Raw genomic sequence first — 27,775 nt, 5'->3', positions numbered from 1 at the left:
GTATCAATCATTGGGCTGTATTTTCTTCCTGCCTTCGTTCATACCAATTCCCTGAACTAACTTTGTGTGTGTCTCTCTTTCTCCTCTCTCTCTTTCCTCTCTCTGTCCCCCTCTCTCTCCCACTCTTTCTCCCCTCTGTCTTTCTCACACACAGATGCTACAGGTGTCCTGCAGGTGAGAGCTCTGAAAGACTACTGGAACATCCACGACCCCACCGCTCTCAACATCCGGGCCGGGGATATCATCATGGTAGGCAGCAGGAACACACACACACACACACACACACACACACACACACACACACACACACACACACACACACACACACACACACACACACACACACACACACACACACACACACACACACACACACACCTACCTCTCTTTATTTGCTGTCTGTAACTCCTCAGATGTGCCTCAGCTGGCATTGCCGTGTTGTTCCCACACTCACTGTGCCCCCATGTTGTCTGTTAGGACAGGTGTGTTTTCCCTGTGAACTGTCAGGCTCATCCTCTCTAACAGGTGTTTTAGTAGCAGGCAGGGAGACAAGCTGGCAGTGTTTATGTGCGGGTGGCTTCATGTGTATTCAGTAGACACAGTATGTAGATATGTGTGGACTACAGCAGGGGGTTTCAGCTGTTCCATGTAGTTGAACTATTCCACAGCTAGCACACCTGATTCAACACGTCAGCTAATCATCAAGCCCATGAATAGGTGACTCTGGTAAACTAGTTCAGGGCTACAACTAAATTGTGAAAAGTCTGCGGGTCCCCGAGGATAGGTTTGAAAACCACTGGACTATAGGACGGTTTGAAAACCACTGGACTGTAGGACGGTTTGAAAACCACTGGACTGTAGGACGGTTTGAAAACCACTGGACTATAGGACGGTTTGAAAACCACTGGACTGTAGGACGGTTTGAAAACCACTGGACTGTAGGACGGTTTGAAAACCACTGGACTGTAGGACGGTTTGAAAACCACTGGACTATAGGACAGTTTGAAAACCACTGGACTGTAGGACGGTTTGAAAACCACTGGACTATAGGACGGTTTGAAAACCACTGGACTATAGGACAGTTTGAAAACCACTGGACTGTAGGACGGTTTGAAAACCACTGGACTATAGGACAGTTTGAAAACCACTGGACTGTAGGACGGTTTGAAAACCGCTGGACTATAGGACGGTTTGAAAACCACTGGACTATAGGACGGTTTGAAAACCACTGGACTGTAGGACGGTTTGAAAACCACTGGACTGTAGGACGGTTTGAAAACCACTGGACTGTAGGACGGTTTGAAAACCACTGGACTGTAGGACGGTTTGAAAACCACTGGACTGTAGGACGGTTTGAAAACCACTGGACTATAGGACGGTTTGAAAACCGCTGTACTGTAGGACGGTTTGAAAACCGCTGGACTGTAGGACGGTTTGAAAACCACTGGACTGTAGGACGGTTTGAAAACCACTGGACTGTAGGACGGTTTGGAAACCGCTGGACTATAGGACGGTTTGAAAACCACTGGACTATAGGACGGTTTGAAAACCGCTGGACTATAGGACGGTTTGGAAACCACTGGACTGTAGGATGGTTTGAAAACCGCTGGACTATAGGACGGTTTGGAAACCATCAGTCAGTTACCATCAGTCATAAAGCATATACACTTGCTAGTGAAAGTCTACACACCCCTTGCACAGTCTTCACATTTTACTGCCTTAAAATGTTGTCTCAAAAGGGAATACATTTGATTTTGTTCCTACCAATCAACACAACCTACTCCACATTCCCAAAGTTAAATAAAAATGATTTAAAAAAAATTAAAAAAATGGAATTAAAAAGATGTCTTGATTGTGTGTCTTTACGCCCCAGAGTTAATACTTCATTGTAAGGCAGCAAAATGTGTAGACTGTGACAGGGTGTAGAGACCATCACTAGGCACTGTACTGAACCTGATGTACATGTCCTCTATCAGTTCACTGTACTGAACCTGATGTACATGTCATCTATCAGTTCACTGTACTGAACCTGATGTACATGTCCTCTATCAGTTCACTGTACTGCACCTGATGTACATGTCATCTATCAGTTCACTGTACTGAACCTGATGTACATGTCCTCTATCAGTTCACTGTACTGAACCTGATGTACATGTCTTCTATCAGTTCACTGTACTGAACCTGATGTACATGTCATCTATCAGTTCACTGTACTGAACCTGATGTACATGTCATCTATCAGTTCACTGTACTGAACCTGATGTACATGTCCTCTATCACTTCACTGTACTGAACCTGATGTACATGTCCTCTATCAGTTCACTGTACTGAACCTGATGTACATGTCATCTATCAGTTCACTGTACTGAACCTGATGTACATGTCCTCTATCAGTTTAAAGTCCAGTAGGTCCTTAAGGGTATAGTACACAACAGGTGAACCTCACTATCCATATTCCTGAGGGGGAACTAGTTTAAAGGGAGAGAGTACAGTGAGCCTCTCTATCTGAAGGATGGCTCTCTTTGAGCCCGGAGAGAGAGAGAGACGGGTAGGGACAGGCCCTGGTATTCATCCATCACTCCCTCTCAGCAATGACTCTACTACTACTACTACTACTACTACTACTGTCTCACACATACACATCGTCTCATGAACCCTGGCCTGTTTTACTTCTTGGGAGTGTGTCAGCCTATTCTGCTGCTTCAATGCCAGAGAGAAACAATTCATAAACCTTGCCCTCAGGCCATCCACCTCACCCATCAACTAGCCTTTCCACACCTCACACACACATGTACACGTTAGATACTAGGCAAAAGGTTAGCTGACATCTTAGTGGGGACCGGTGCCGAACCAAAGCGCAAAAAGTGGTCGGGCGGAGCGAGGCTGGTGAGGAGGATTGGACAGGCTGATAGCGATGTCGCTCTGGGTAAGAGCGTCTGCTAAATGACTTAAATGTAAATGTAAATGTGTTTCCGTAAGTGGATGAATTGGTCTAATTTAGCATGTATGGTAAAGCCTCAAATCTTAGCTACATCTTCCATTTCAAATAAGCTAGTAAAAAAGTGAATAATTACAAAAAAATATTTAATTTTGTGTGACTACAGCGCCAGCGATAAAAAGCCAAAATGGAGACGTTCTAGGTGAGCGAGGCATCGGAGCCTACAGGGTTTTTATCATTGAAAACAATGCATAGTAAAATAAATTCCACACACTGTGCCTTTAGCTAGTTTAGGCCTTTAGAAAAATATGTTTTGACAACTTGGACGGGTCAATTCATTTAAATGTATTTTTCTATAGCTGCCAAACCTGCCCATTCAGTACATGCTATTTCCCCCTCTACCCACATCTTTTACCAGACACACAACCCAACACCCCTCTTCTCCCCGATACCCTCAGCCCCCGAACCCTAATGTCCCTTGGCTTGTATCCTCTGACTAAGGCTGCTAAATTAGGGAGCAGAGACAATGGTCTGGGTTTTAGCAGCTCATGTGGACAAATGGAACATGATCAGAAACACATGACTACTGTCATCATCTGTTTATGTGCTTGACCTTTTGGTTCTCTCTCTTTTGGTTTGTTATTGTACTACAGTTGATCTCTGGGCTGTGGCGCTGCTTTTGTATCACCCTCCCAACTTATGTAAAACATCTTTGACATTATGAAAACAAACCATACAGAGACATAGATACACAGATGAAGTTGTTAACACGTAGAATGTGTTTCAAGTTGGAGCATGTACTTTCTGTCATTGTCCCAGAACTGCACACTTCAGGTCAGGTACTCTCCTACACACGTACATAAACAGTGGAAATGACACCATGTTGTTATAGAATCTCACAGACCTACCTGCCTCAATATGGAGAGACACTGGGTAGTAATAGCCATCTGACTGGTTTAGACCTGTCTTAATGTTTGTTTTGATTGGCTGCCTGGCAGGTCCTAGAGCAGCACATGGACGGGCGCTGGAAGGGGCACATCCACGACAGCCAGAGGGGCACCGACCGGGTGGGCTACTTCCCCCCAAACATTGTAGAGGTCATCAGCAGACGCTCAGGTCAGTCACACACACACACACACACACACACCCTATAAGTTCAGTGTAATCATTAGCCATTCCCCACTCCCATCTGAAAGCAATGAGCAAAGAGAGAGAGCCCTCTGACATTTGCCTCTTTCATTGCGTAACCGTGGCACCCGCAGCAAACGGAGGATTCGTAGCTTGTTGAGTCAGCTGCCGGCATGTCGGAACATCAACACACAGACACACTCACTCACTCACACACACACACTCACTCACACACTCACTAACTCACTCATCTCCCAGACAAGTCAGCACACTCACAATGCAGTATTAAGTCAGAAATGGAAAGGGAAATGGAAATGGCTTGGAACTGCATGAGTTATCTGCTATTGTACATTATGTAAAAATTCCCACCCTTACCCACGCAGTCTACCTCTAATACCGGTTAGATTAACGGAAGGTGTCAGTTACCTACCTAACACCACAGAAGAAGATAATCCGCCCCACACCACCTCTTTGATGTGCACTAGAGGGAGAAATCCCTGAGTGAATAGGTTGGCGTGGAGACACTCATGGAGCAGCTTTGACAGAACAGGGAGCAGCTCAGCACTGCAGTCAGAGAAAAGTGACAGGTTTCTGTCTTCTCTGCAAATCTGTCACCACAACAAAAGATCAGGGGAACGGGAGACCCATCTTAAATTCTCCCTCTGCACCTACTGTACCTTCAGAAAGTATTCACACCCTGTTACTTTTTCCACATTTTGTTGTTACAGCCTGAATTAAAAAATGATTACATTGAAATGTTGTGTCACTGATCTACACACAATACCCCATGATGTCAAAGTGGAATTTTGTTTTTACACATTCATAGAAAATGAAAAGCTGAAATGTATTGAACCCTTTTTGTTATGGCAAGCCTAAATAAGTACAGATGTAAAAATGTGCTTAACAAGTCACACATAATAAGTTGCATGGACTCACTCTGGGTTCAATAATAGTGTTAACATGATTTTTCTTATGATAACCACGTCTTTGTACCCAACACATACAATTATCTGTAAGGTCCCTCAGTCAAGTAGTGAATATCAAGCACAGATTCAACCACAAAGACCAGGGAGGTTTTCCTGTGCCTCGCAAAGAAGGATACCTATTGGTAGTTGGGTGTTAAAAATTAAAGCAGACATTGAGTGACCTAGTTACAGTTGTGACTTAAATTGTCTTGACAATCTATGTTAAGGTATGACAATGGCTGTCTAGCAATGATCAACAACCGACTTGACAGAGCATGAAGAATTTTGTACAATCCAGGTGTGCACAGCTCTTAGAGACTTACCTAGAAAGACTCACAGCTGTAATCACTGCTAAAGGTGATTCTAACATGTATTTACTCAGGGGTGTGAATATTTATGTAAATTACATATTTCTGTATTTCATTTTCAATACATTTGCAAAAATGTACTACAAAAAAATATATAAAAAAATATATATATTTTGTTTTCACTTTGTCATTATGGGGTATTGTATATAGATGAGTGAGATAAAAAAAAATCTATTGAATCAATTTTGAATTTAGGCTGTGACACAACAAAATGTAGAATAAGTCAAGGGGTATGAATACTTTCTGAAGGAACTGTTTCTCTCTTGGCTCCACACACACACACACACACACACACACACACACACACACACACACACACACACACACACACACACACACACACACACACACACACACACAGATAGGTTGTATCTCTACACATCACTGCATTGGAAGAGCAGTGGTGGCCCCTCTTCATTACAGGTTGGCCCCTCCAGAGAACACTCCATTTCCCAGACTACCTTGGTTGGACTAATCCCTCATGCTTCCAATCCATCCCTTGCTCCTATTTTTCTCTCTTCCTCCTCCTTTTCTCTCAGCATCTCTCCATCCATACCATGTAATGTCCACCTCTAACCATCAGCTTGCGTTTAACCTCTCTGTCTGTGTGTCCTACCTGTTTGACCCTGTAGGGGGCACCCTGTCCCGGCACGCCTCTCTGCCCACCCAGCGCCACCAGCTCCTCTCCAGAGCCCCCCTCTCCTCCAGCCTGAGCTCAGCCCCCCAGACCGACGACTCCTACACACTGTACACCCCCAACAATCCCCACCTGGCCCTCCCCCACGCCATCGGCCTCAGCGCCAACCCAGGTATATACACACACACCCTTATACATGCACTCAGAGGACAGACGCACATCGAAACAGGTATACAGTACTCAGCCCCCTAACCAGCCAGACTTCCCCACCACTGTGAACCGTTGTGGGTGCACAAGGACACCTATGTTCGCCCCCTCTAAACCCCTCTCATGTTCAGGCCCAGCCAATCCCCAGTGCTGCTCCGTAGACCATGGTACCCCCATGGCCCAACAGTGTTGTTATGTCTGATAGGTCGGCCTCCCAGCAGCTTCTCTCAGCCTGGTTGTCCCCTGGAGGACATCTGGGTGCTCAGGAACTCACACACCGCGGGTAAGAGTCCCTCCACTGTCCCCCCATGACAATAGCTGGCTGTCTCTGTCCCCTGTCCCCATGCTCTACCTTTGTCATGTGCCAGCTTCAAACTGAGCTTCCCATAGCTCCTGCTGTTCTCCCTGCTGCCACGAGATGGGACCACCAGGAAACCTCTGTTCCAGTGACCAAAAAAAGTGACAATTCCGACAGTCTACAGGACACTGCAAGCTTAATGGGTGCCCTGTGTACTCCGCTGTAGGAATTTTCCATTGTGGATGACCTTTCATCTGTCCTACTGCAGGACTGTAGTTGTAGTTTACCCCTGTAGTTCTGTAGTTCTGTACCCTTGGCTGCTGTTGCTCTATGCCTGCAGCTCCGCTCCACCATGCAACCATCTCCCTTGGCTTCGTATGGCAGCAAATGACGTCCTGTCCTGGCCTGTGCCACCCCCCTGATCTGTGATGACTTTCCTGGCTCAGTGACAGAGTCCACAGCCCCAACCTCTGCCATCCTCTGCCAGCTTCAGTTAGAATCATGTGGATGTGTGTGTGACTGTGTTGACGTGAGCTCTGGAAGGACACAGAGGGGAGGGACCTCATTTTGCTCTCCCTCTCGCTGTCCAGCCACCACGGTTGTCTTTAACGTCCCTCACTTCTATCTCTCTCTTTCTCTTCTCCCTCTGCATCCTCCTCTCCTGTGGTCCGATCTAGCAGGTGACAGGAACAGTGTAGGGAGTACGGGCAGTGTGGGCAGCACCCGTAGTGCTGGGAGTGGACAGAGCACAGAGAGTAACACTGCCCCCAACGGACAACACCAGCAGACCACCGCACTCCCAGACACAGCCAAAGTACTGGACCAATTGTTATTTCAGCTTTATTTATCCTGGCTAGTTTTACTGAGATAGATAACAATGCTAAAATAATTGCAAACCTTACTCACAGCAATGAACAGAGGAAATGTAATATTGTGATTTACTGTCTTCATATGTAGTGCCAGTCAACAGATTGTTTATTCCTGCTCTCTCTGTAACTTGTCTTGTGCTCTGTTTTGATGTGCAGCCAGCGCCCTCTGCTGGTGACTCAGGGCAACCAGTCCCCAATAAACAGCCTGACCTGACTGCAGGTAGGAATACCAGCCCTTTCTCTCATTACTGCTGCATACCACAACATTTCTCCTGAAACTTCACCTTTCTAGTTTGATTTGCGCTTATTGATAGAAAACATCCTGAACACCATTCATTTAACTCTCCAGTGTGTGTTTTCTTGTCTAGTGGTTCTGGGTGCTCCTCGGAGGCCGATGGTGAACATACAGAGACCAGGGGAACAGCAGTTTGTCTCCCCACAGTTTGTACGTCCTCAGCAGCTACTGGAGGGCAAGGTGAGACTCAGACACAGGACAGACACAGGACAGGACAGACGCAGGACAGGACATGACAGGACAGACACAGGACAGACACAGGACAGGACAGACACAGGACAGGCACAGGACAGACACAGGACAGGCACAGGACAGACACAGGACAGACACAGGACAGACACAGGACAGGCACAGGACAGGACAGACGCAGGACAGGACAGATGCAGGACAGGACAGACACAGGACAGGAAATATTGTCCATGTTTGCCACACATTACAACTCATGATTGTATTTTTCTGAGTACTCTGTATGCCACAGTGAAATAAATGTATCTATTAAAAGAAAGGAGGACAGTGAATAGGCCAGTAATTGATGTCAATGTGATAGTCAACCCCTCCCCTCTGGTGTAGGATGCAGAGGCCATCTACCAGTGGCTGAGTGACTTCCAGTTGGAGCAGTACACTGGGAACTTCATCACGGCCGGCTACGACGTCCCCACCATCAGCAGGATGACCCCAGAGGACCTGACGGCCATCGGCGTCACCAAGCCAGGCCACCGCAAGAAGATCTCAATCGAGATAGGAAACCTCAGCATCCCAGAGTGGCTGCCTGAATACATGCCGGTAAGGAGGGCCTGTGTCTGTCTGTCTGCTTTTGTGTGCAAGTCAGGTGTTTACATTACTTTCATTAAGGTTTCAACTGTGTAGGTCTGACTGTGACTCTTCTCCTACTCCAGGCAGACCTGGGGGAGTGGCTGAGTACCATAGGCCTGCCTCAGTACCAAAGGAAGCTGTCAGAGAACGGCTATGACTCCATCAGCATCGTACGGGACCTGACCTGGGAGGACCTGCAGGAGATAGGCATCACCAAGCTGGGCCACCAGAAGAAGATGATGCTGGCCGTGAAGAAGCTGTGTGACATCCAGAGGGCCATCCTAGCTGCAGAATCTGGCCAGGGCACGTTGCGCCGCAAGCCCCCTGGAGCCCTTCACCTGGTCACCATCGAGCCCCCTGACAGCGCCTCCGACTGCCCCTCGCCCCACACCCTCAAGATGCTGACCTTCCAGGACAGCGAGCTGAGCGCTGAGCTGCAGACAGCCATGTCCAGCCACTACCAGGAGGGCCTGGCCATCAAGAGTGCCGTGGGCATGTCTCGGAGCCAAGAGAGCATCGACGCCCGGTCCAGGGGCTCAGGGCGCTCCCAGGACCCACCCACGGCCTCCATCACTCCCCACAGCCGCTCACAGGAGAGCCTAGGCAGCTGCAGCACCTCCACCAGCCTTAGTGCTGACAGCAGCCCTGCCAAGGAGAGGAATATTCCAGAAGGCTGGGACCAGAGGTCCATACTACAGCAACAGCTGCCCAAGCAGGTCCCCCTGGGGGCAGCCACTGTGTTCAAGTACCCAGCCATCCCAGCCAAGCCTAAAGGCCCTGGGTCTCACTCCCTAGGCTCCTCTCCCCAGGGCTCCCCGGCCCAGAGGGGCTTCAGCTACCTCCACTCCCACTGTGGCAGCACCGACCTGGGCCACGGCTCGCCCACCAAGCCCTTGGCACACACATACCACGCCATGACCCTGGCCCCGCCTAAGAAGCGCAGCCAGAGCCTGACACGCTATGCCCTGTCAGACGGCGAACCAGACGAAGAGGATGACGACCTGGCTCCGCCCTCTAGCACCCTAGAGTCCTACGCCACCCTGACCCGCCGGCCTGGACGCAGCCAGCTGGCAGGCATGCAGACCACACCCGTAAAGTACGGCACTGTGGGGCGTAGCCAGTCCTTTGCCGTGCGCGCTCGTAAAAAGGGTCCCCCTCCAGCCCCACCCAAGAGACTGAGCTCGGTGAGCAGCAGCCCCAGCGTTGGGTCCATGGAGAATATGGCGCCCTCTCCTGGGGGGGTGGAGACAGACAGCCCAGGGAGCGTGAGGAGCATCGCAGCCTGTCTGGAGGCCTCCACTGAGGGGAAGAGCCTGTCCAGGCCCAGGCTGGACCTCCTCCAACCAGAGCCTCTCCTCCCCAGCCTCACCCCCTCAGGACTGGAGCCCAGAGAGGCCTCCGCAGGGATGAGGAGGAGGGTGCAGAGTGAATGTGTTCCAGCCCAGACCGACATCCCAGACCATGACCCAGAGCGAGGGGTGAAATCAGACTCTGAGGAGGAGGAACCTAAGGGACCGGGGTTGGATGGCTCCTCATCCCCTCACAATAGCTCCAGCGAGTGTATCCCCTTCGCTGAGGAGGGCAACCTCACCATCAAGCAGAGGCCCAAGGTGGGAGGGCCGCCCAGGGCCGAGAGCACTGTGGAGATCCCGGCAGACAAGAACCGGCCCACCAAGACAGCCCTGGAGGTGCCTGAGTTTAACCTGAAGGAGTCAGACACTGTGAAGCGGAGATACAAGCCTAAAGACCATGCTGGCAGCTCTCCCACCAGTGACAGTGAGGGCCAGATAGAGTCAGACTCCAGTCCAGGCAGCAGGGCCCAGTCCCAGAGCTGTGAGGAGGTGAGTCTGGTCAGTCTGAGGATCAGTGAGGCCAGTCTGGAGGGGCTGGAGAACCTAGCAGGGACAGGCACACCCCTCAAACCCCCCGTCTCCCCCAAGCCTCACAGCTCCCACGGACCCCCCGTCACAGCCCCAAAACCGTCCCGACACAGTCTGGCTGCTGCTACAGGTAACTTATTACACGTGGAAGCTCATTATTATGTCTTTCTGTTTTTATCATCAATTCTGAGTTTCTGCTTTTGCTTCCTGTCCAACAGCCATAGTGCCGCCCACTATGACTGTCAACGTGGTACAGAGTCTTGCCTTCTCAGCCCCACCATCACCCACACCCAGCCGGTGTCCCCCAGTCCTAGGGCTTCAGAGCCAGCCAGCCCAGACAGGCAAGCCCCAGATCTGTGTGGTCGGCCCAGGCCCAGGGGTAGAGTCTGGCCCGGGGTTAGAGGTGGTGCAGCAGCAGAGGCTGGAGCAGACCAGCACCTCTCTGGAGGCAGCACTGCAGGCTGTGGAGAGAAAACTCACCCAGGAGGACAGCACTGACGGGTAAGAGAACATGATAAACACCTTACCATTTCCTGTATTTACAGGCCATATACACTCTACTGTTTATGTGAACTGAAGTAGCATTCATGCAACATTGTATCTGTCCCATTATGGTGTCTTTGAGAGCATGGGCAGTGCCATTGACACCATCTCCATTTTGAAGTAGTCCGTTTTCTTCTTCTACTACTTCAATGAGTTGGTAAACAAACTGAAAGGTTGCATACTGCAGCTGGAGTGTGTTGTCTGAACAGGTATAAAGACAACATTGGTGATTTACTGTCACTTGCAGGTATGGAATGTTTGCTCAGGTCCCACCTGATGACCTGGATGGAATTATGTGATCCTTCCTAAACCCATATTTGACTACTTCAAAATGGTGAAAGTCCTCAATGGCACTGCCCTTGATGAAACAGGCTTTTGAGCACTAGAGTCCTCTATCTATCTCCATGACTAAACCCTGCTTCTTTTTCCACCTCCTGACAGTGGGGCTAACACAGTGAAGTCAGCGGGCAACATTCTGGATGACATTGGCAACATGTTTGATGACCTTGCTGACCAGCTGGATGCCATGCTGGACTAAGCCCTCTATCCACTCCACTGACCAGCCCACTGACCCTTGACCCTTCACCTCAGGAAGTACTAATGACATTCAGAGGGAGAATGGAGCAGGTCACCCCACCTAAGTGGTATCTCCGACCCCGTCGCCCCTAAAACTACAGACCAACCCCCACCACCAGACTAACAGAAAACATATAGGACTACATTGTAGGATGTGCCATGGACTGGGATGGTTTTAATGAACAGTGTGTATCCATCTCCCTCCTCCCTGCCTCCATGTTGCCACTTCCTCTCCTTTCAACACCAGCACTTAACTCTGCTCTACAGTGCATTGCCATCAGTCACAACAACCCTGTTGGTTTCAACACAGGGCCTGACTGACTGACTGTAGATACATGAGGGGTGGACAACATACTGTACCAGTACACCGTTGTATTGGGTTGTTTCATATAACACAAGTTAAACTGTGTTGTCCTTTTTATTCTACCCAACATCCTCTATTTCTTCGTCTTGTTGGTGTGCCTTTCTTCCCCTCTTTCTCACAGTATCCACCTCTGTGTAAAGTCATTGTTTGGCCACTGTAGCAGTAGAGAGAGAGAGACAATGGGGAGAAGTGGTGTTTTTATACTGGCCTATAGAGGAACCATTCCTAGACAGAATATTACCATACAATACCATTTGTATTAGACGCTGTATCTGTAATTTGACCTTTGTATTTCACTATGTCTGACCATTTCAATTGGACCTTGTTGATATTTTCAATACTCTTGTATTTTATCAATTTTATACCGAGTTGACCACAATGAAAGTGTGTTTGTGTCTTCCTCAAGGCATGGTGCCAGTACGTTTGTGCTGTTAAAATCTTTAGTAATCATTCTTTAGTAATACAGAATGACTAGATGCTATATCATTTCTGGTTTTATGAAGCTATGTAAAACATGTAAAAGTGCTGGATGATATTGTTTAAACAAAAGGGAAGAAGACCTTTGCATTTCAAAGCATATTTAGCTATTGTCACTGTCCACACTGTCAATATAAGGAGTTATACATGCTTTGTACAGCCGAGGATGACATGCAAGATATTAATAATGTACACTATTTTTGAAAGAAAAAACAACAACATTTTAATGTAGATTAGTCCAACTAGTATTTAAATTAGAGTATCTAAATATGTATATTGTATACTTATAGGTATATCTGGGAGCAGAATCATATTCAACCAAAGTTCTTTGTACAGATTTTCCTTTGATATTTTCAATATTTCCATAAAATGCAGAACCATTGTTAAGGGGTTCTGGTCTTCCTTATTGTAACATGAATGAAATGAATTATCTACATGGTTATTAAAAATAGTTTTTTTCCCTGTCCACCCAGCATTATATGGCTATGTTCCATATTTGGGCATGCTACCGTACTTCTAGCAGAGAGAATGAACTCTTCTATGCTGTGTTTCTGTCTTCCTCATCAACTTTCAAATCATTAACCCTGACTTGTATGATTGTGTCGTGTCCTCTGTACTGTAAATGTTAGTGTTGTTTCAGTGTGAATGTGATCCCTGGCTGTAACCTGGGTTTCATCTCTGTCGTTCTCAGGAATGTCCCACCTATTCAGTTCAAGCTGCTCTCACATTAAACACGCACACCTGGCTTTGTTATAGGAGGAGGAACCGTGGTTTTGAAGAGGTGAGGTGAAGGAGAGCCTTGCGTGAATGTGAAAGAGGCACCATATTTAAGATGGGTCTGTGGATATATGTTATTCTGTTTTTTCATCCAGCTGAATCTTCATTTGGTTACAGTTAACCATTAAATATTCAAGTCTGATCCTGTTGAATTCTCTCGTTCATTTCTGGATTTAAATATCCAGAAGCCTTTTAAGAGTGGGTGCATTTCATCTACACCTTTATAGCACAGAAATAGATTCCTAACATTTCTGTTACTGTAGTCTTAATTTAAATGGAGAGTCATGGGACAACAGTGGTGAGATGTACAATTTAATACAGTATAGAAATAACATGAACAGTTTAAGAGCATGACACCCCCATACAATTCAAAGGTCAAAATAGCGAATCTCACTGTCATTCTCAATACTGAACATACACATAAAATCTAGTGAAGCGTAGAAATTTATATTCTTATTAAAGAAAGAAATTATGTTTAAGTATATCTACGTAAACGTAAAAACCTCAAAGCATTTTGACAATGGCAATAAAAAAAACTGAAATGAAAAGTAGCGCAATATACAGTGGTAATGGCAACGCTATGGACGTAAGGTTTTCAGCCTTCACATTTATTGAAGTAAGACTGGTATGGATGGACACTGCACCAACATATCGTTCCCCAATGACTGAATGACTGTCAGTGGTTGTCGTTCATCAGGGTTTTGGTCCCTAAAAGGTTTGCAGAATCTACCACACACACAGAGTTGATTAGTGAAGGTGCTGAAGGCAAAAACTGGACAAACATGAAAAAGTCTCTGCACACTTCCAGTCAGAAGCAAATTTCTCCTGAAGCTCGACTGACCCAAAGCTCAGCTACATGAAAGACATTTGCATCTGACTGGAAGTGTGAAGAGGCTTGCTATTTGGTCCCTGAAAGGTGATAGACTAGACAGGTATGTAAGTGGCTGGTCCCATTCTCGTTTAAGGCGAGAAAAATATTGTTTAATGTGGTTCAATGACTGATTAACGTGTAGAGGAATGGCCATAAGAGAGACCTACTCCACTATACTGACAGGCACCAGGCTATGACCAGCAGGGACTTCCAGGGTCTTCTGGGCATACACACCCAGGTACAAAACACACACACACACCTCGACACGCGAAATGGAATACTTAAAAATTGATTTTCAAATCACAATACAAAGATTCTTATCTGATCTAGATTTTTCCTTTCCAACATTGGCATATTCATCTAGATATTGTTAGCACATCATTTATAGCATCTGGAATATAATACAAATATCTGTGTATATATTTTACATACATATACCTGTATTCTCCCTCACCAATAGTTAAACTGCTGGTTTTAATGAGTCATAGAAAACATGGGGCTTAGAACAACCCCTCTCTCTCTCCGTCCCTCTCCTTCACTGACCTCTGTGAGTATCTACTGGATGTGGGTGTGTGAGTATCTACTGGATGTGGGTGTGTGAGTATCTACTGGATGTGGGTGTGTGAGTATCTACTGGATGTGGGTGTGTGAGTTTCTACTGGATGTGGGTGTGTGCAGGGTGAGGTGCTCTACAGGTTGCTGAACAGTTCATTTTTCTTGCTCCAGTCCATGGGCGGGGCCCTCTTGTTGGAGCGTTTCTGGTGAGCACGCTCCTTGACCTGCTGCAGGGACAGGTTCAGACCCGGGATGGCGCCCATGATCACTGGCTCAGACAACTGACCAACCAGGGAGGAGAGAGAGGGTTTAAGAGTGTGAGAGAGGAGTAGAAGTAGAGAGAGAAAGCACAGAGCCACAAGCCCCGTTTATACCTGGTTCTAAACATGAGTACTTTGTACTGATCTTGTCCACATTCTGATTTTGCCAGCATATTTAAACAGGTGTAGATGACTAAAAGACACATTGTGAACTGATTGTGATCTGCTCTTGCGTCACACACGCAAGTGTAAACAGATCCGGATAGTGAAACAATTTAAATCATAATCCCGCCCTCTAAAATATTGACAGGTGACGCCATTGACTTACGGCATCAATGTATCTTAAAATAAATACATATTATTTTGAAAGAATATCTGTCAAATCATTTTCATACAGGGAGGGACCAGGATATCTGGTCACAATGTGGACACAATAGCCGGATAACAGATGTAGATGCAACGGCTACAATGTGGACCCAATAAGAATGTGGATAAGATCACGACAAAGGACACATGTCCTCACCAAGTATAAACGAGGCTAGAGAGAATAAATTGATATTTTGATATTGTAGTAAAGCCTATTTTACAAGAGTGTGCTGAAATAATAGATATTATACATTACTGTGTCATTATGGAAACACATTCAGATCATGAGACTTCAGCTGCTTTATAATGCTGCTTCACATGTGTTTTCAGGGCGGGACTTACCTCTGTGGGCGGGGTTGTGAGTGAGGCGTTGGAAGAGGTGTTGCTTGGAGACGGGCTGATTGACAGCTTAGAGTCCTGCTCCACCTCTTTGGCCAGTTTTCCATTTCCATTCACCTGCAGTGGACACACAGACAGACAGCAAGCAACAAATCAGATCAAATACAAGTAGCCAAAGTGGGGGTCAAGTTTGAGAGAACTCTCCATGGAGAGTCTGGCTGCAATATTATGTTTGCCCACAGGGAGGCAGACTTGCCTGTGCCCCATTCACACACTGTCTGACCATGCTGGTTGGGAAGTTGTATGATATGTCTCCCTAGGCCAGTAGAGGCAGCAGCAGTTTACTAGAGCCTACTGGGGTCAGAGCATTAGAGAAGACCCAATCACCCTGTTCTGCCATGTCTGTGCCTACCTCACCCTAATCTAAGATAGCAAGCGTAAAAAAGAACGTCCTGTTTTTCAGGGGAAACGGAAGTTAGGTTGAAAATACTGCATCCCTGAAAACCGGAAACACGAGCCCATGGAGAGTGACCTCACCCTAACCTCTCTACAACCTCTCAACTCCTCTCTCTCTCTGCCTTTCCCTCACCTCTCTACCCGGCCTCCCCTCTCACTTAATCCAATGTTTTGACTGTTAGATTTGGGGGTTAAAAGGATGGTCAATGACTGAGGACTAGAGTCTCACTACTGACCTGCGCCTGTCTTCTTTACATATGAAGTCTATTAGCATAGTATTAATGTAGTGGAGTTAACCTAATGACATCTTCTTCTTCGGTTTGTGGCCAGTGGCCTGACTCTGGGTTTATCTGCCTGTTTGGCAAGCCTCCAAATCACTGACCATATCTAGGTTATATCACAACACACAATAGAGAATCCCCAGATAATACAGTGGGCTGCTATCATATGCCAGATATCTCTCTCTGTACCTGAGTCTACAGTACACTAGGTGGTAGGTGTGGGCTGGTCTGTCCCCTTACTAAGGGATTATGCACAAATACCTCAGAGGGATTAACATGGTGCTGATGAATTCTCCATGCCTAAACAACAGTGTACTGCTTTCAGCTTCTTGTTATCCAGCATTACCATGTGAGCCCTCTATACCCGTCTACCAGGCTCTGAGCACACTATTGAGGGCTACACTAGCCCTGGTACTGTATATCTTACAGACACCTGGACCTGGTTCTGTTCTGTCAGGGTAGACTGCTCTCCTGGCTTCCTGAGTGAATGTATTCAGATTACACAGGATTTACATATAATATCAACACAGAGAGTAAGATACCCTCCCCTGCCTGGGCCAGCCTGCCTGGGTCAGCCTGCCTGGGCCAGCCTGCCTGCTGGAAACAGTCTGTTCTATTCATTAATGAGTGAGCTGGAAGGAGAGTGAGAACCAACCAACACAAAGTAAATTATATGAAGCAATACACACACTCTACAGTCCTATAAAATAATACTAGTCCACTCCCTATGAATGCTCAGCTGATACAGTGCCTGTCAGTGCCAAAGCAGAAGCAGTTAATCCACAGTGTTTCATTTCTAGGGGCTGACCTGTCAGTGACCTCCACAGTGCCAGGAAAAAAGACTAGTGTTTTGGGAAGTCCACTCTGTGGGAGCGCAACTCTGTCTGTCTGTCTGTCTGTCTGTCTGTCTGTCTGTCTGTCTGTCTGTCTGTCTGTCTGTCTGTCTGTCTGTCTGTCTGTCTGTCTGTCTGTCTGTCTGTCTGTCTGTCTGTCTGTCTGTCTGTCTGTCTGTCTCAAATGTTAGTTTTGTATGATATTAGGTCAATAAGGTATTTGGCATCCAAGTCTTACCGTCTTTTCCATGTCTCCGTTGACGACAGGCTCAGGCAAAGCTCCTGAAAGCAGAAGAGAACACTGCTCAGTTATGGACTCCACACAAACTCACACTCCCTCCTCCATACCAGCTATTTACAACCATTCAACAACATCTAACCATGGAAATTCTCCAATCTTATAGTCAGTCCTAAATATCCTGTAACTGTCCCACCTCCGTCTAACACCAGAACAGAATTCCAGAGTGACTCATATCCCTGCTCCAGAGAACGGCTCCTATCCAGTTCAGGTTTCATCCCAGCGACACCTACTCTGTTACATAGCACAGGTATGTGTAGGTCATCCATTATTCAAACAGGGTTCATCTTCACAGAGATGTTCTCTGACCCTGGTTACCTGCCACGCATCATCACGTCCAAACAAGCTGCTGCATATGAAACCCAGTTCCCTAGTGGCCAACCTATATCAAATAGCCCTGGTAAGAAACTCTCCTCTAACCCGGTCACATGGATATTAAGGAATGGTTTTCACTTGGCTAAGTCAACCACAGAAAGAGACAATCCACTATATCTAAACCTGTGTGTCTATCTAAAACAGATACAGTTGACTGATGAACAACTGACCCCTGGTCGGAGCTGGTGGAATACTAAGACGGACCCTTACCTTCCATGCTTCAATTCCTCTCACACAGACAGACAGACAATCGGTGAGAACTAAGATAGTAACCTGTTATCATCTAAAGATAGCCTGACCCTGGTCTGCGTCCCCCTAGGCTGTTCTGAGACCTGTTGAAGCTGTCTCTATGTACCCCTGTGCTCCTTGGGTCCCTCCTCACTGTTTGCACACGGACAAGAGGCTCTTCAGTCCCAATACAGCTAACACTACAGGCTGAGAGGCCACTTGGAGCCAGCGCCTTGGAAACCAAACACAAGTGCTGGCCAGAGGGGTGGTGAGAGGGGAGTGTGGAGTGTGTGTCCATCCATGTGTGTGTGTGTGTGTCTGGCCGCATGTTCGCGTGTGTGTGTGTGTGTGTGTGTGTGTGTGTGTGTGTGTGTGTGTGTGTGTGTGTGTGTGTGTGTGTGTGTGTGTGTGTGTGTGTGTGTGTGTGTGTGTGTGTGTGTGTGTGTGTGTGTGTGTGTGTGTGTGTGTGTGTGTGTGTGTGCGTGCGTGCGTGCGTGCGTGCGTGCGTGCGTGCGTGCGTGCTTGAGTGTGTATCAAAGTCACAGTGATCCGGTGCCCTCTGAGTGGGCAACATGAGAGAGCAGTTACCTGGGCAACGCCTCAATGGAATTTTGCTCCTGTTGGGCATTTTTCAGTCAGGTTTAGAAGCCGATAGCAGAAACCACAGGAAGTTAGATAGGACTAAGACCTGACCATATATCCTCCTGGATGGAACAGGAGTTATATGTCCTTTTACTGCTTCACTATACTCATTCAGAGGAGAGGACACAGCATGTCAATCATCAGTCAACTGTGAGGTGTAACTGTGCCAATGGACAGCTGTCAAATCAAATGTTATTGGTCACATACACATATTTAGCAGATGTTATTGGTCACATACACATATTTAGCAGATGTTATTGGTCACATACACATATTTAGCTGATGTTATTGGTCACATACACATATTTAGCTGATGTTATTGGTCACATACACATATTTAGCAGATGTTATTGGTCACATACACATATTTAGCAGATGTTATTGGTCACATACACATATTTAGCAGATGTTATTGGTCACATACACATATTTAGCAGATGTTATTGGTCACATACACATATTTAGCTGATGTTATTGGTCACATACACATATTTAGCTGATGTTATTGGTCACATACACATATTTAGCAGATGTTATTGGTCACATACACATATTTAGCAGATGTTATTGGTCACATACACATATTTAGCTGATGTTATTGCGGGTGTAGCGAAACGCTTGTCTAAACAACCAGTGTGGACTCAGAATACAAGAACATTCCACCATGTAAAACAGAGGAAATTCTTATCACAACAAAGCAGCTACTGTATTTTTATTGGTGCACTGAAGAAGCATAAAACTCCCAGTTAGGGAGACACTAACTGACAGGGGCGGCAGGTAGCCTAGTGGTTAGAGTGTTGGGCCAGTAACCGAAAGGTTGATAGGTCAAATCCCCGAGCTGACGAGGTAAAAATCAGTTGTTCTGCCCCTGAACAAGGCAGTTAACCCACTGTTCCTAGGCTGTCATTGTAAATAACAATTTGTTCTTAACTGACTTGCCTAGTTAAATGAAAAATAAATATTGTCTACTTCTACCCACCATCTTACTAATACGGCCTCATAGGCACAGACAGGTAACCTCTTTAATAAACAGTATCTTTGGCCTGATCAGGCAGCGGCACTTCACTGTTGTTTATGGCAGAGCTTCAAGCAGAGGAAATATAAAGGCAGTCTGGGGCAGGGTGGTGTGTGTGTGTGTGTGTGTGGGGGGGGGGGTTTGCAGCACACAAACTGACTAATATGAATGTCCCAGACACAGAGGGCACCGATTTCCTCCACACCCATATGGTTGTCATAGCGTCGGCTGGGCTGGCATCATCGTTCTATGAGGCCGTTGGCATCAGAATGGCACTCAGAGTAGCCAGCCAAGTGTTGTCATTGGCCACCGCCCTGTTTCAACAAGTGTTACTTGGGCACATTTGGCCTCTCAAGCCAAATGCAGCTTGACGTTTATTGTCATGAATCTTGCCTTGGAGGCAGAACCAAGCGATTTCTGCTAGATGGGCTAGCTACAAAGTAATTAATGACTATATTGTAAAAATGTATGAAAGCAAAAATATACTTTTTGGTCTTATTTTAAGGTTAGGGTTAGCAGTGTGGTTAAGGTTATGGTTAAGGTTAGGTGTAAAAATCTGATTTTAAGACTTTGTGGCTGTGCCAGCTAGTGACTACTCCGCAGAGCTGCCTCCATGGCAAAATTCATGACAATAAATGCCAACCTGCAGCACTGGAGTCAATTTACAGGCTGAGGCTCCCTCTAGGGGCTTTCAGAGGTACAACAGCCTTCTCTTTGTGAAGAGCTCAGTAGCTGTTGGGGGAAGTTGCCCCTAGACAGTTGGGGGAAGTTTGCATTTAGCCCCTAATAGTGGTTGACATTCAGGGAGGTTAAGCTGATTCTAGACCCGTACCTAAGAGTTCGGATTTTGTACCTCGTGCAAACAACGTGAGGGGACAGGAAATGAGATGAGCTCAGTATATGTGTGTCTCTGTGGCTGTGTTCCTTGGCAGAGAGAGAGGAGCAGAGGAGCCTGGCCAAGCAGTCAGACAGACCCTTAATCTGCTAGTGTTTACCAAGGACAAGGGGACAGGGGGGGTAAGAGATCAGGCCTGAGAGAGAAACCTCTGGGGAATATAGACCTTGAATGAGGCTATTAAAGGAGAAGTAGTGGTTTAATCATTACCTGCCTAGTTAAATACATAGAAATATGAGGTGATTGCAGAGGCAAAACACTCCCTACACTGTGAGGTTGTCTCAGATCTGATAATGATTCCCATGTCCGTCAGGGATCGTGTGAGTGAGGGGCTTCAGAGGTCTGTCCTTCACACACACAGTGAGGAATGTGCAAGCTGATAACGTCCATTGTGTGTGAATGCTTGGACACGTATGTCTACAGAAAGGATCACTAATCCAGCCAAACTGCATCAACCGTGTTCTGGCCCTTTCTTGTAGATGTTTCTGGTCTCACCTGTGATGTGTTCTGGGGTGGGAGCGACTCTGCACCTCCTGAAGAAGGCATCTGTGTCTGTGTCCACAACCAGTAGAGAGGTCTCCTCACCACCAGACTTGATGGCTGCCACCACCTCCGAGTGCTGCTTCCCCTCCACTGTCATACCATTCACCTGGAGAGAGAGGGGGAGAGACGGAGAGACAGAGAGGGGGAGAGAGACACAGAGAGAGAGAGAGGGGGGAGGGAGAGAGAGAGGGGGAGAGAGGGGGATGAAAGAGGGGGGGGGCAGAGAGAGAGGGGGAGAGAGGGAGCGAGAGAGGGGGAGAGAGACAGAGGGGAGAGAGGGGGAGAGACAGAGAGAGTGTAAGGAACTTCAAAACACACAGACACAAGAGTCATGTCTGCACAAATCAGCTCATGAAGCATTAACTCCTTAGTTGTATAAGTGGTGTAACTATAGTTAACCAAGTCAAAACGGTGAAGGCTAGTCCAACAGCCTAAAACTACAGGTTTCCCTTTCACATCAGCACCATAGTTTGTTCAAGTAACTAACTATTTATGGGGAACTATTTCTTGCATATTTCCATTGTTCTCACAATGAGGACGATAACCTGTTTATCAGGTAGGACTTTTCAATATTATATTATCAGTCTGTTGTCCAGCAGGAAATCCTGTCTCTCCACACAAACACAGAATATGCTGCTGCACACACACACAGAGGAAGTGAATCTCTCCCAGGGGCTTGGGAGATGAGCGTCAAAACTCTTCACTGTTGCATGAGAATCTGTAGTACGTAGTCTGAATACAAATGAAACATTGCTGAAGAGAACAATTCAGAGATAGCATAAAGGAGTGCAACAACATTCTACTTTCCTTTCTCTTCATACAGTAGGTTCTTAGATAGCAACAACATTCTACAGTGAGGGAAAAAAGTATTTGATCCCCTGCTGATTTTGTACGTTTGCCCACTGACAAAGAAATGATCAGTCTATCATTTTAATGGTAGGTTTATTTGAACAGTGAGAGACAGAATAACAACAAAAAAATCCAGAAAAACGCATGTCAAAAATGTTATAAATTGATTAGCATTTTAATGAGGGAAATAAGTATTTGACCCCCTCTCAATCAGAAAGATTTCTGGCTCCCAGGTGTCTTTTATACAGGTAACGAGCTGAGATTAGGAGCACACTCTTAAAGGGAGTGCTCCTAATCTCAGCTTGTTACCTGTATAAAAGACACCTGTCCACAGAAGCAATCAATCAATCAGATTCCAAACTCTCCACCATGGCCAAGACCAAAGAGCTCTCCAAGGATGTCAGGGACAAGATTGTAGACCTACACAAGGCTGGAATGGGCTACAAGACCATCGCCAGGCAGCTTGGTGAGAAGGTGACAACATTTGGTGCGATTATTCGCAAATGGAAGAAACACAAAAGAACTGTCAATCTCCCTCGGCCTGGGCTCCATGCAAGATCTCACCTCGTGGAGTTGCAATGATCATGAGAACGGTGAGGAATCAGCCCAGAACTACACGGGAGGACTTGTCAATGATCTCAAGGCAGCTGGAACCATAGTCACCAAGAAAACAATTGGTAACACACTATGCCGTAAAGGACTGAAATCCTGCAGCGCCCGCAAGGTCCCCCTGCTCAAGAAAGCACATATACATGCCCATCTGAAGTTTGCCAATGAACATCTGAATGATTCAGAGGACAACTGGGTGAAAGTGTTGTGGTCAGATGAGACCAAAATTGAGCTCTTTGGCATCAACTCAACTCGCCGTTGAGTTGGAGGAGGAGTAATGCTGTCTATGACCCCAAGAACACCATCCCCACCATCAAACATGGAGGTGGAAACATTATGCTTTGGGGGTGTTTTTCTGCTAAGGGGACAGGACAACTTCACCGCATCAAAGGGACGATGGACGGGGCCATGTACCGTCAAATCTTGGGTGAGAACCTCCTTCCCTCAGCCAGGGCATTGAAAATGGGTCGTGGATGGGTATTCCAGCATGACAATGACCCAAAACACATGGCCAAGGCAACAAAAGAGTGGCTCAAGAAGAAGCACATTAAGGTCCTGTAGTGGCCTAGCCAGTCTCCAGACCTTAATGCCATAGAAAATCTGTGGAGGGAGCTGAAGGTTGGAGTTGCCAAACGTCAGCCTGGAAACCTTAATGACTTGGAGAAGATCTGCAAAGAGGAGTGGGACAAAATCCCTCCTGAGATGTGTGCAAACCTGGTGGCCAACTACAAGAAACATCTGCCTTCTGTGATTGCCAACAAGGGTTTTGCCATCAAGTACTAAGTCATGTTTTGCAGAGCGGTCAAATACTTATTTCCCTCATTAAAATGCAAATCATTTTATAACATTTTTGACATGCGTTTTTCTGGATTTTTTGTTGTTGTTATTCTGTCTCTCACTGTTCAAATAAACCTACCATTAAAATGATAGACTGATAATTTCTTTGTCAGTGGGCAAATGTACCAAATCAGCAGGGGATCAAATACTTTTTTCCCTTACTGTACTTTCCTTTCTCTTCATACAGTAGGTTCTTAGATAGCAACACCTGCTAGTAGCCAGAGAGTGCTAGCAACACCATCTCAGCCATCAGGCCATTGGCCCAGCATATGTCATGATGTCATCTGTTCTCCAGACAGCTGAACATTCTGAGGAACCACTGCTGAGATAGCCTGTGTGTACTTTGTTTGTGTGGGTTCTGTGAGCTCTAAGTGTGTATTTTGTGCATGTGTGTGTGTGTGTGTGTGTGTGTGTGTGTGTGTGTGTGTGTGTGTGTGTGTGTGTGTACGTGACTTGCCTAATTAAATAAAGGTTACATAAAAGAAATTCAAAATAATTACGTGTCTGTGTGTGTGTGTACGTGTGTATGCGCATGAGTGTAATGCGTGCATGTGTGTGTATCTGTGTCGGTCATAGGGTGGGCCTGCCTGTCTACCACAGTCCCAGGAAGGAGACTAAACAATACATGCTTTGGCAGTAACAATAGCTGTCCATTTAACAGAAAGAATACAGTCCTCAGTGGGTGGTGGGAGTGTGGGGACCGCTGGGGGATGGAAACCCCTCTCTGTCTCAAGGATTCAACTCTCCTCTCTTTCCGCTCTCCTTTTCTATGGCAGTCTCACATGGCTGCTGGGGTATAGCAGAAACTAATTTACAAAACAGTGGCTAGAGTAGAATGAGGGCAGCCAGGCAGCCATACACACCTCTGACAATACACACACACACACACACACCCCACACACCCTGCTACACAGTACTGAGTAATGAGCAGGATGGACTGGGGTGGTGGAGTGCAGACAAGTCACCAGTGACAAAGCTGGATTATCCCAGTCTGATCTAACTCCCAGTGACAGTGTCCACCTCTCCCCTCCTATGAGATTAGGACCCCACAGAGACTGTTACTACCACTCACAGTCCTCCTCACTCTACACCTCAACTTCAACATGACTGAATTGTGCCAAGGCCATTAAAGACAAGTCCCGTAGTTTTAGAAAAGTTTGCATGACATACAGAAGTATTTTCATTAATACAATATTATTCAATTTACTACTATACAGTAATAATAGTACTGTGCATTGAATAGTAATGTACTATTACTATACATGGAATAATAATAACACAGTATGATGCCAGAAGTCAAAGGTGAGCTAGATAGTTACCTGTACTATCCTGTCCTTGGCCAGCAGGCCTGACCTCTGTGCAGGTGAGTCCTCATCCACTGCTCTGATGTACTGGCCTGGTCTGGCCTTCTCACTGTGCAGGTTGAAGCCGTAGCCATGAGGCCCCTTCTTGATCACACACAGACGCGGCCTCAGATCACTCTGCACGTCCTGATGAAGAGATGAAACACAGTTAGTTGAATATTATCCTGTTGGAGAATCTACTTTCTCCTTCCACTCTCCTGGTTTCCTGTGCTAAGACAATGAATCACATTCACAGAACATACATGAAATGATTCACATTCACAAAAATATGTTTTTCCTTTACCATTAATACCTAACACATCCCAATATCGGGCGGCAGGTAGCCTAGAGGTATTGGGCCAGTAACCGAAAGGTCGCTGGTTTAAATTCCAAGCCATTGATCAAGACAGTTAACCCCCAACTACAACTGCTCCCCGGGCGTCGATGACGTGGACGTCAAGGGGTTGGGTTAAATGTGGAAGACACATTTCAGTTGAATGGATTCAGTTGTGCCAACTGAGTAGATATCCCTTTCCCTTTCCCTTCCTTCCCCTTCCCATATGTCCAGTATGCTGATATGGTATGAAATGCAGTAATAGACTACATTTAAGACCATGACTCTGACATTGATGATCAAATCAGACTAAAATTACACCAGAGGAAGGAAAGGAGTCTGACAGAATAGGAGGGTGTACAGAATAGGAGGGTGTACAGAGCATGTGACTGGAGCTGTGTTGGTGTAGGGAGGACTGGGAGGGGCAGGAGCCAGGAGGCATGGAGCCACTACCCCGGCCTGAGGAAGGGCCAGTTCCTGAGGGCCAGTTCCTGAGGGCCAGGCCCCTGTGTTGTGTGAGCCCAGTCAGCCCAGGGCAGGACAATAGCAGGCTGGGAGGTGACCCCTGTCCTACTGCCTCTCTGAGATGACAGGAAGACATAGAACTGTATTGTCATCCAGGAAAAAACTCGACCAAGTCCAGCTACTCCCATCCGTCGGTAAGAGAACACAAGTAGTCTTTTTTTAGTAAGGGGACCTTTCACAGAGTTTTACAAAGCCTCAGGGAATGTTAAAATGTTGGTGCAGAATTAAATACAGCACAGATAAAGAACAGGAGCCAAAAAAACTACACAATCATAATCAATGTCTCTCTGACCCAACAAACCCATACTCCCCCTATCAGTTTTTCCAAATACACTTTTGACGAGACCTTGATTGACACCTACAGTTGAAGTTGGAAGTTTACATACACCTTAGCCAAATACATTTAAACTCAGTTTTTCACAATTCCTGACATTTAATCATAGTAAAAATTCCCTGTCTTAGGTCAGTTAGGATCACCACTTATTTTAAGAATGTGAAATGTCAGAATAATAGTTGAGAGAATTATTTATTTCAGCTTTTTTTTCTTTCATCACATTCCCAGTGGGTCAGAAGTGTACATACACTCAATTAGTATTTGGTAGCATTGCCTTTAAATTGTTTAACTTGGGTCAAACGTTTTGGGTAGCCTTCCACAAGCTTCCCACAATCAGTTGGATGAATTTTGGCCCATTCCTCCTGACAGAGATGGTGTAACTGAGTCAGGTTTGTAGGCCTCCTTGCTCGCACATGCTTTTTCAGTTCTGCCCACAGATTTTCTATGGGATTGAGGTCAGGGCTTTCAGATGGCCACACCAATACCTTGACTTCGTTGTCCTTAAGCCATTTTGCCACAACGGAAGTATGCTTGGGGTCATTGTCCATTTGGAAGTCCCATTGCGACCAAGCTTTAACTTCCTGACTGATGTCTTGAGATGTTGCTTCAATATATCCACATAATTTTACTTCCTCATGTCATCTATTTTGTGAAGTGCACCAGTCCCTCCTGCAGCAAAGTACCCCCACAACATGATGCTGCCACCCCCGTGCTTCAGGGTTGGGATGGTGTTCTTTGGCTTGCAAGTCTCCCCCTTTTTCCTCTAAACATAACGATGGTCATTTTGGCCAAACAGTACTATTTTTGTTTCATCAGACCAGAGGACATTTCTCCAAAAAGTACGATCTTTGTTCCCATGTACAAACCGTAATCTGGCTTATTTATGGCGGTTTTGGAGCAGTGGCTTCTTCCTTGCTGAGCGGCCTTTCAGGTTATGTCGATATAGGACTCGTTTTATTGTGGATAAAGATACTTTTGTACCTGTTTCCTCCAGCATCTTCACAAGGTCCTTTGCTGTTGTTCTGGGATTGATTTGCACTTTTCGCACCAAAGTACGTTCATCTCTAGGAGACAGAATGTGTCTCCTTCCTGAGCGGTATGACAGCTGTGTGGTCCCATGGTGTTTATACTTGCGTACTATTGTTTGTACAGATGAACGTGGTACCTTCAGGCGTTTGGAAATTGCTCCCAAGGATGAACCAGACTTGGGGAGGTCTATAATTTGGTTTTTGAGGTCTTGGCTGATTTATTTTCATTTTCCCATGATGTCAAGCAAAGAGGCCTTGAAATACATCCACAGGTACACCGCAAATTGACTCAAATTATGTCAATTAGCCTATCAGAAGCTTCTAAAGCCATGACATCATTTTCTGGAATTTTCCAAGCTGTTTAAAGGCACAGTCTACTTAGTGTATGTAAACTTCTGACCCACTGGAATTGTGATACAGTGAATTATAAGTGAAATAATCTGTCTGTAAACAATTGTTGGAACAATTACTTGTGTGAAACCATCAGCCAATCTCTCTCACACACACACACACACACACACACACACACACACACACACACACACACACACACACACACACACACACACACACACACACACACACACAATCAAAGTGGAGCAGTCATGAATGACCGATAGCCTTTGTCTTATGTAAGTTGATTGCAGTCTTAAGCAGGAGTCGAGTGCTGTATTCGTCAGTCTAATCAGTGAGTAAAAAAAAGGGGGCAGGGGCAGGCTGCTGGGTGGAGCGCTGTAGTCACTGAGACTCAGAACAGAAGAAACCTTTTGTTTAAGGAATCGCACACAAAGCCTTCCCCCTTCCAACGAGCTGCAGCCTCTCCT

The 27,775-nt window shown here is 46.3% G+C and overlaps 2 protein-coding genes across 10 annotated transcripts in view; one reads left to right on the top strand and one right to left on the bottom strand.

The window, feature by feature from the left end:
- Positions 1-13,277, top strand: part of LOC106601416 (caskin-2) — a 93,263-nt gene extending 79,986 nt beyond the window's left edge. For 2 of the 9 annotated variants that reach the window (XM_045715225.1, XM_045715233.1), the window contains 11 exons: positions 155-249; positions 3,937-4,054; positions 6,032-6,208; positions 6,449-6,526; positions 7,219-7,355; positions 7,567-7,630; positions 7,779-7,885; positions 8,276-8,488; positions 8,602-10,528; positions 10,617-10,899; positions 11,383-13,277. In XM_045715225.1, the coding sequence (XP_045571181.1) occupies positions 155-249; positions 3,937-4,054; positions 6,032-6,208; positions 6,449-6,526; positions 7,219-7,355; positions 7,567-7,630; positions 7,779-7,885; positions 8,276-8,488; positions 8,602-10,528; positions 10,617-10,899; positions 11,383-11,479 (3,296 nt within the window). In that variant the 3' untranslated portion in view covers positions 11,480-13,277. The remainder of the gene's footprint in view (positions 1-154; positions 250-3,936; positions 4,055-6,031; positions 6,209-6,448; positions 6,527-7,218; positions 7,356-7,566; positions 7,631-7,778; positions 7,886-8,275; positions 8,489-8,601; positions 10,529-10,616; positions 10,900-11,382) is intronic. The other 7 variants (XM_045715227.1, XM_045715226.1, XM_045715229.1 and 4 more) reach the window with 7 other exon arrangements.
- Positions 13,278-13,434: 157 nt separating this feature from the next.
- Positions 13,435-27,775, bottom strand: part of LOC106601421 (Na(+)/H(+) exchange regulatory cofactor NHE-RF1) — a 39,867-nt gene continuing 25,526 nt past the window's right edge. The window contains exons 2-6 of the mRNA XM_014193628.2: positions 24,707-24,877; positions 21,045-21,198; positions 17,335-17,378; positions 15,530-15,643; positions 13,435-14,842 (exon numbers count right to left, since the gene is read on the bottom strand). Coding sequence (XP_014049103.2) covers positions 14,696-14,842; positions 15,530-15,643; positions 17,335-17,378; positions 21,045-21,198; positions 24,707-24,877 — 630 coding nt within the window. The 3' untranslated portion in view covers positions 13,435-14,695. The remainder of the gene's footprint in view (positions 14,843-15,529; positions 15,644-17,334; positions 17,379-21,044; positions 21,199-24,706; positions 24,878-27,775) is intronic.

Source organism: Salmo salar, chromosome ssa03 (assembly GCF_905237065.1).
Source record: "Salmo salar chromosome ssa03, Ssal_v3.1, whole genome shotgun sequence".
NCBI classification, from domain to species: Eukaryota; Metazoa; Chordata; class Actinopteri; order Salmoniformes; family Salmonidae; genus Salmo; species Salmo salar.
The sequence above is the reverse complement of the archived record's forward strand: the minus strand, read 5'-3'. Positions and strand labels throughout refer to the sequence as shown.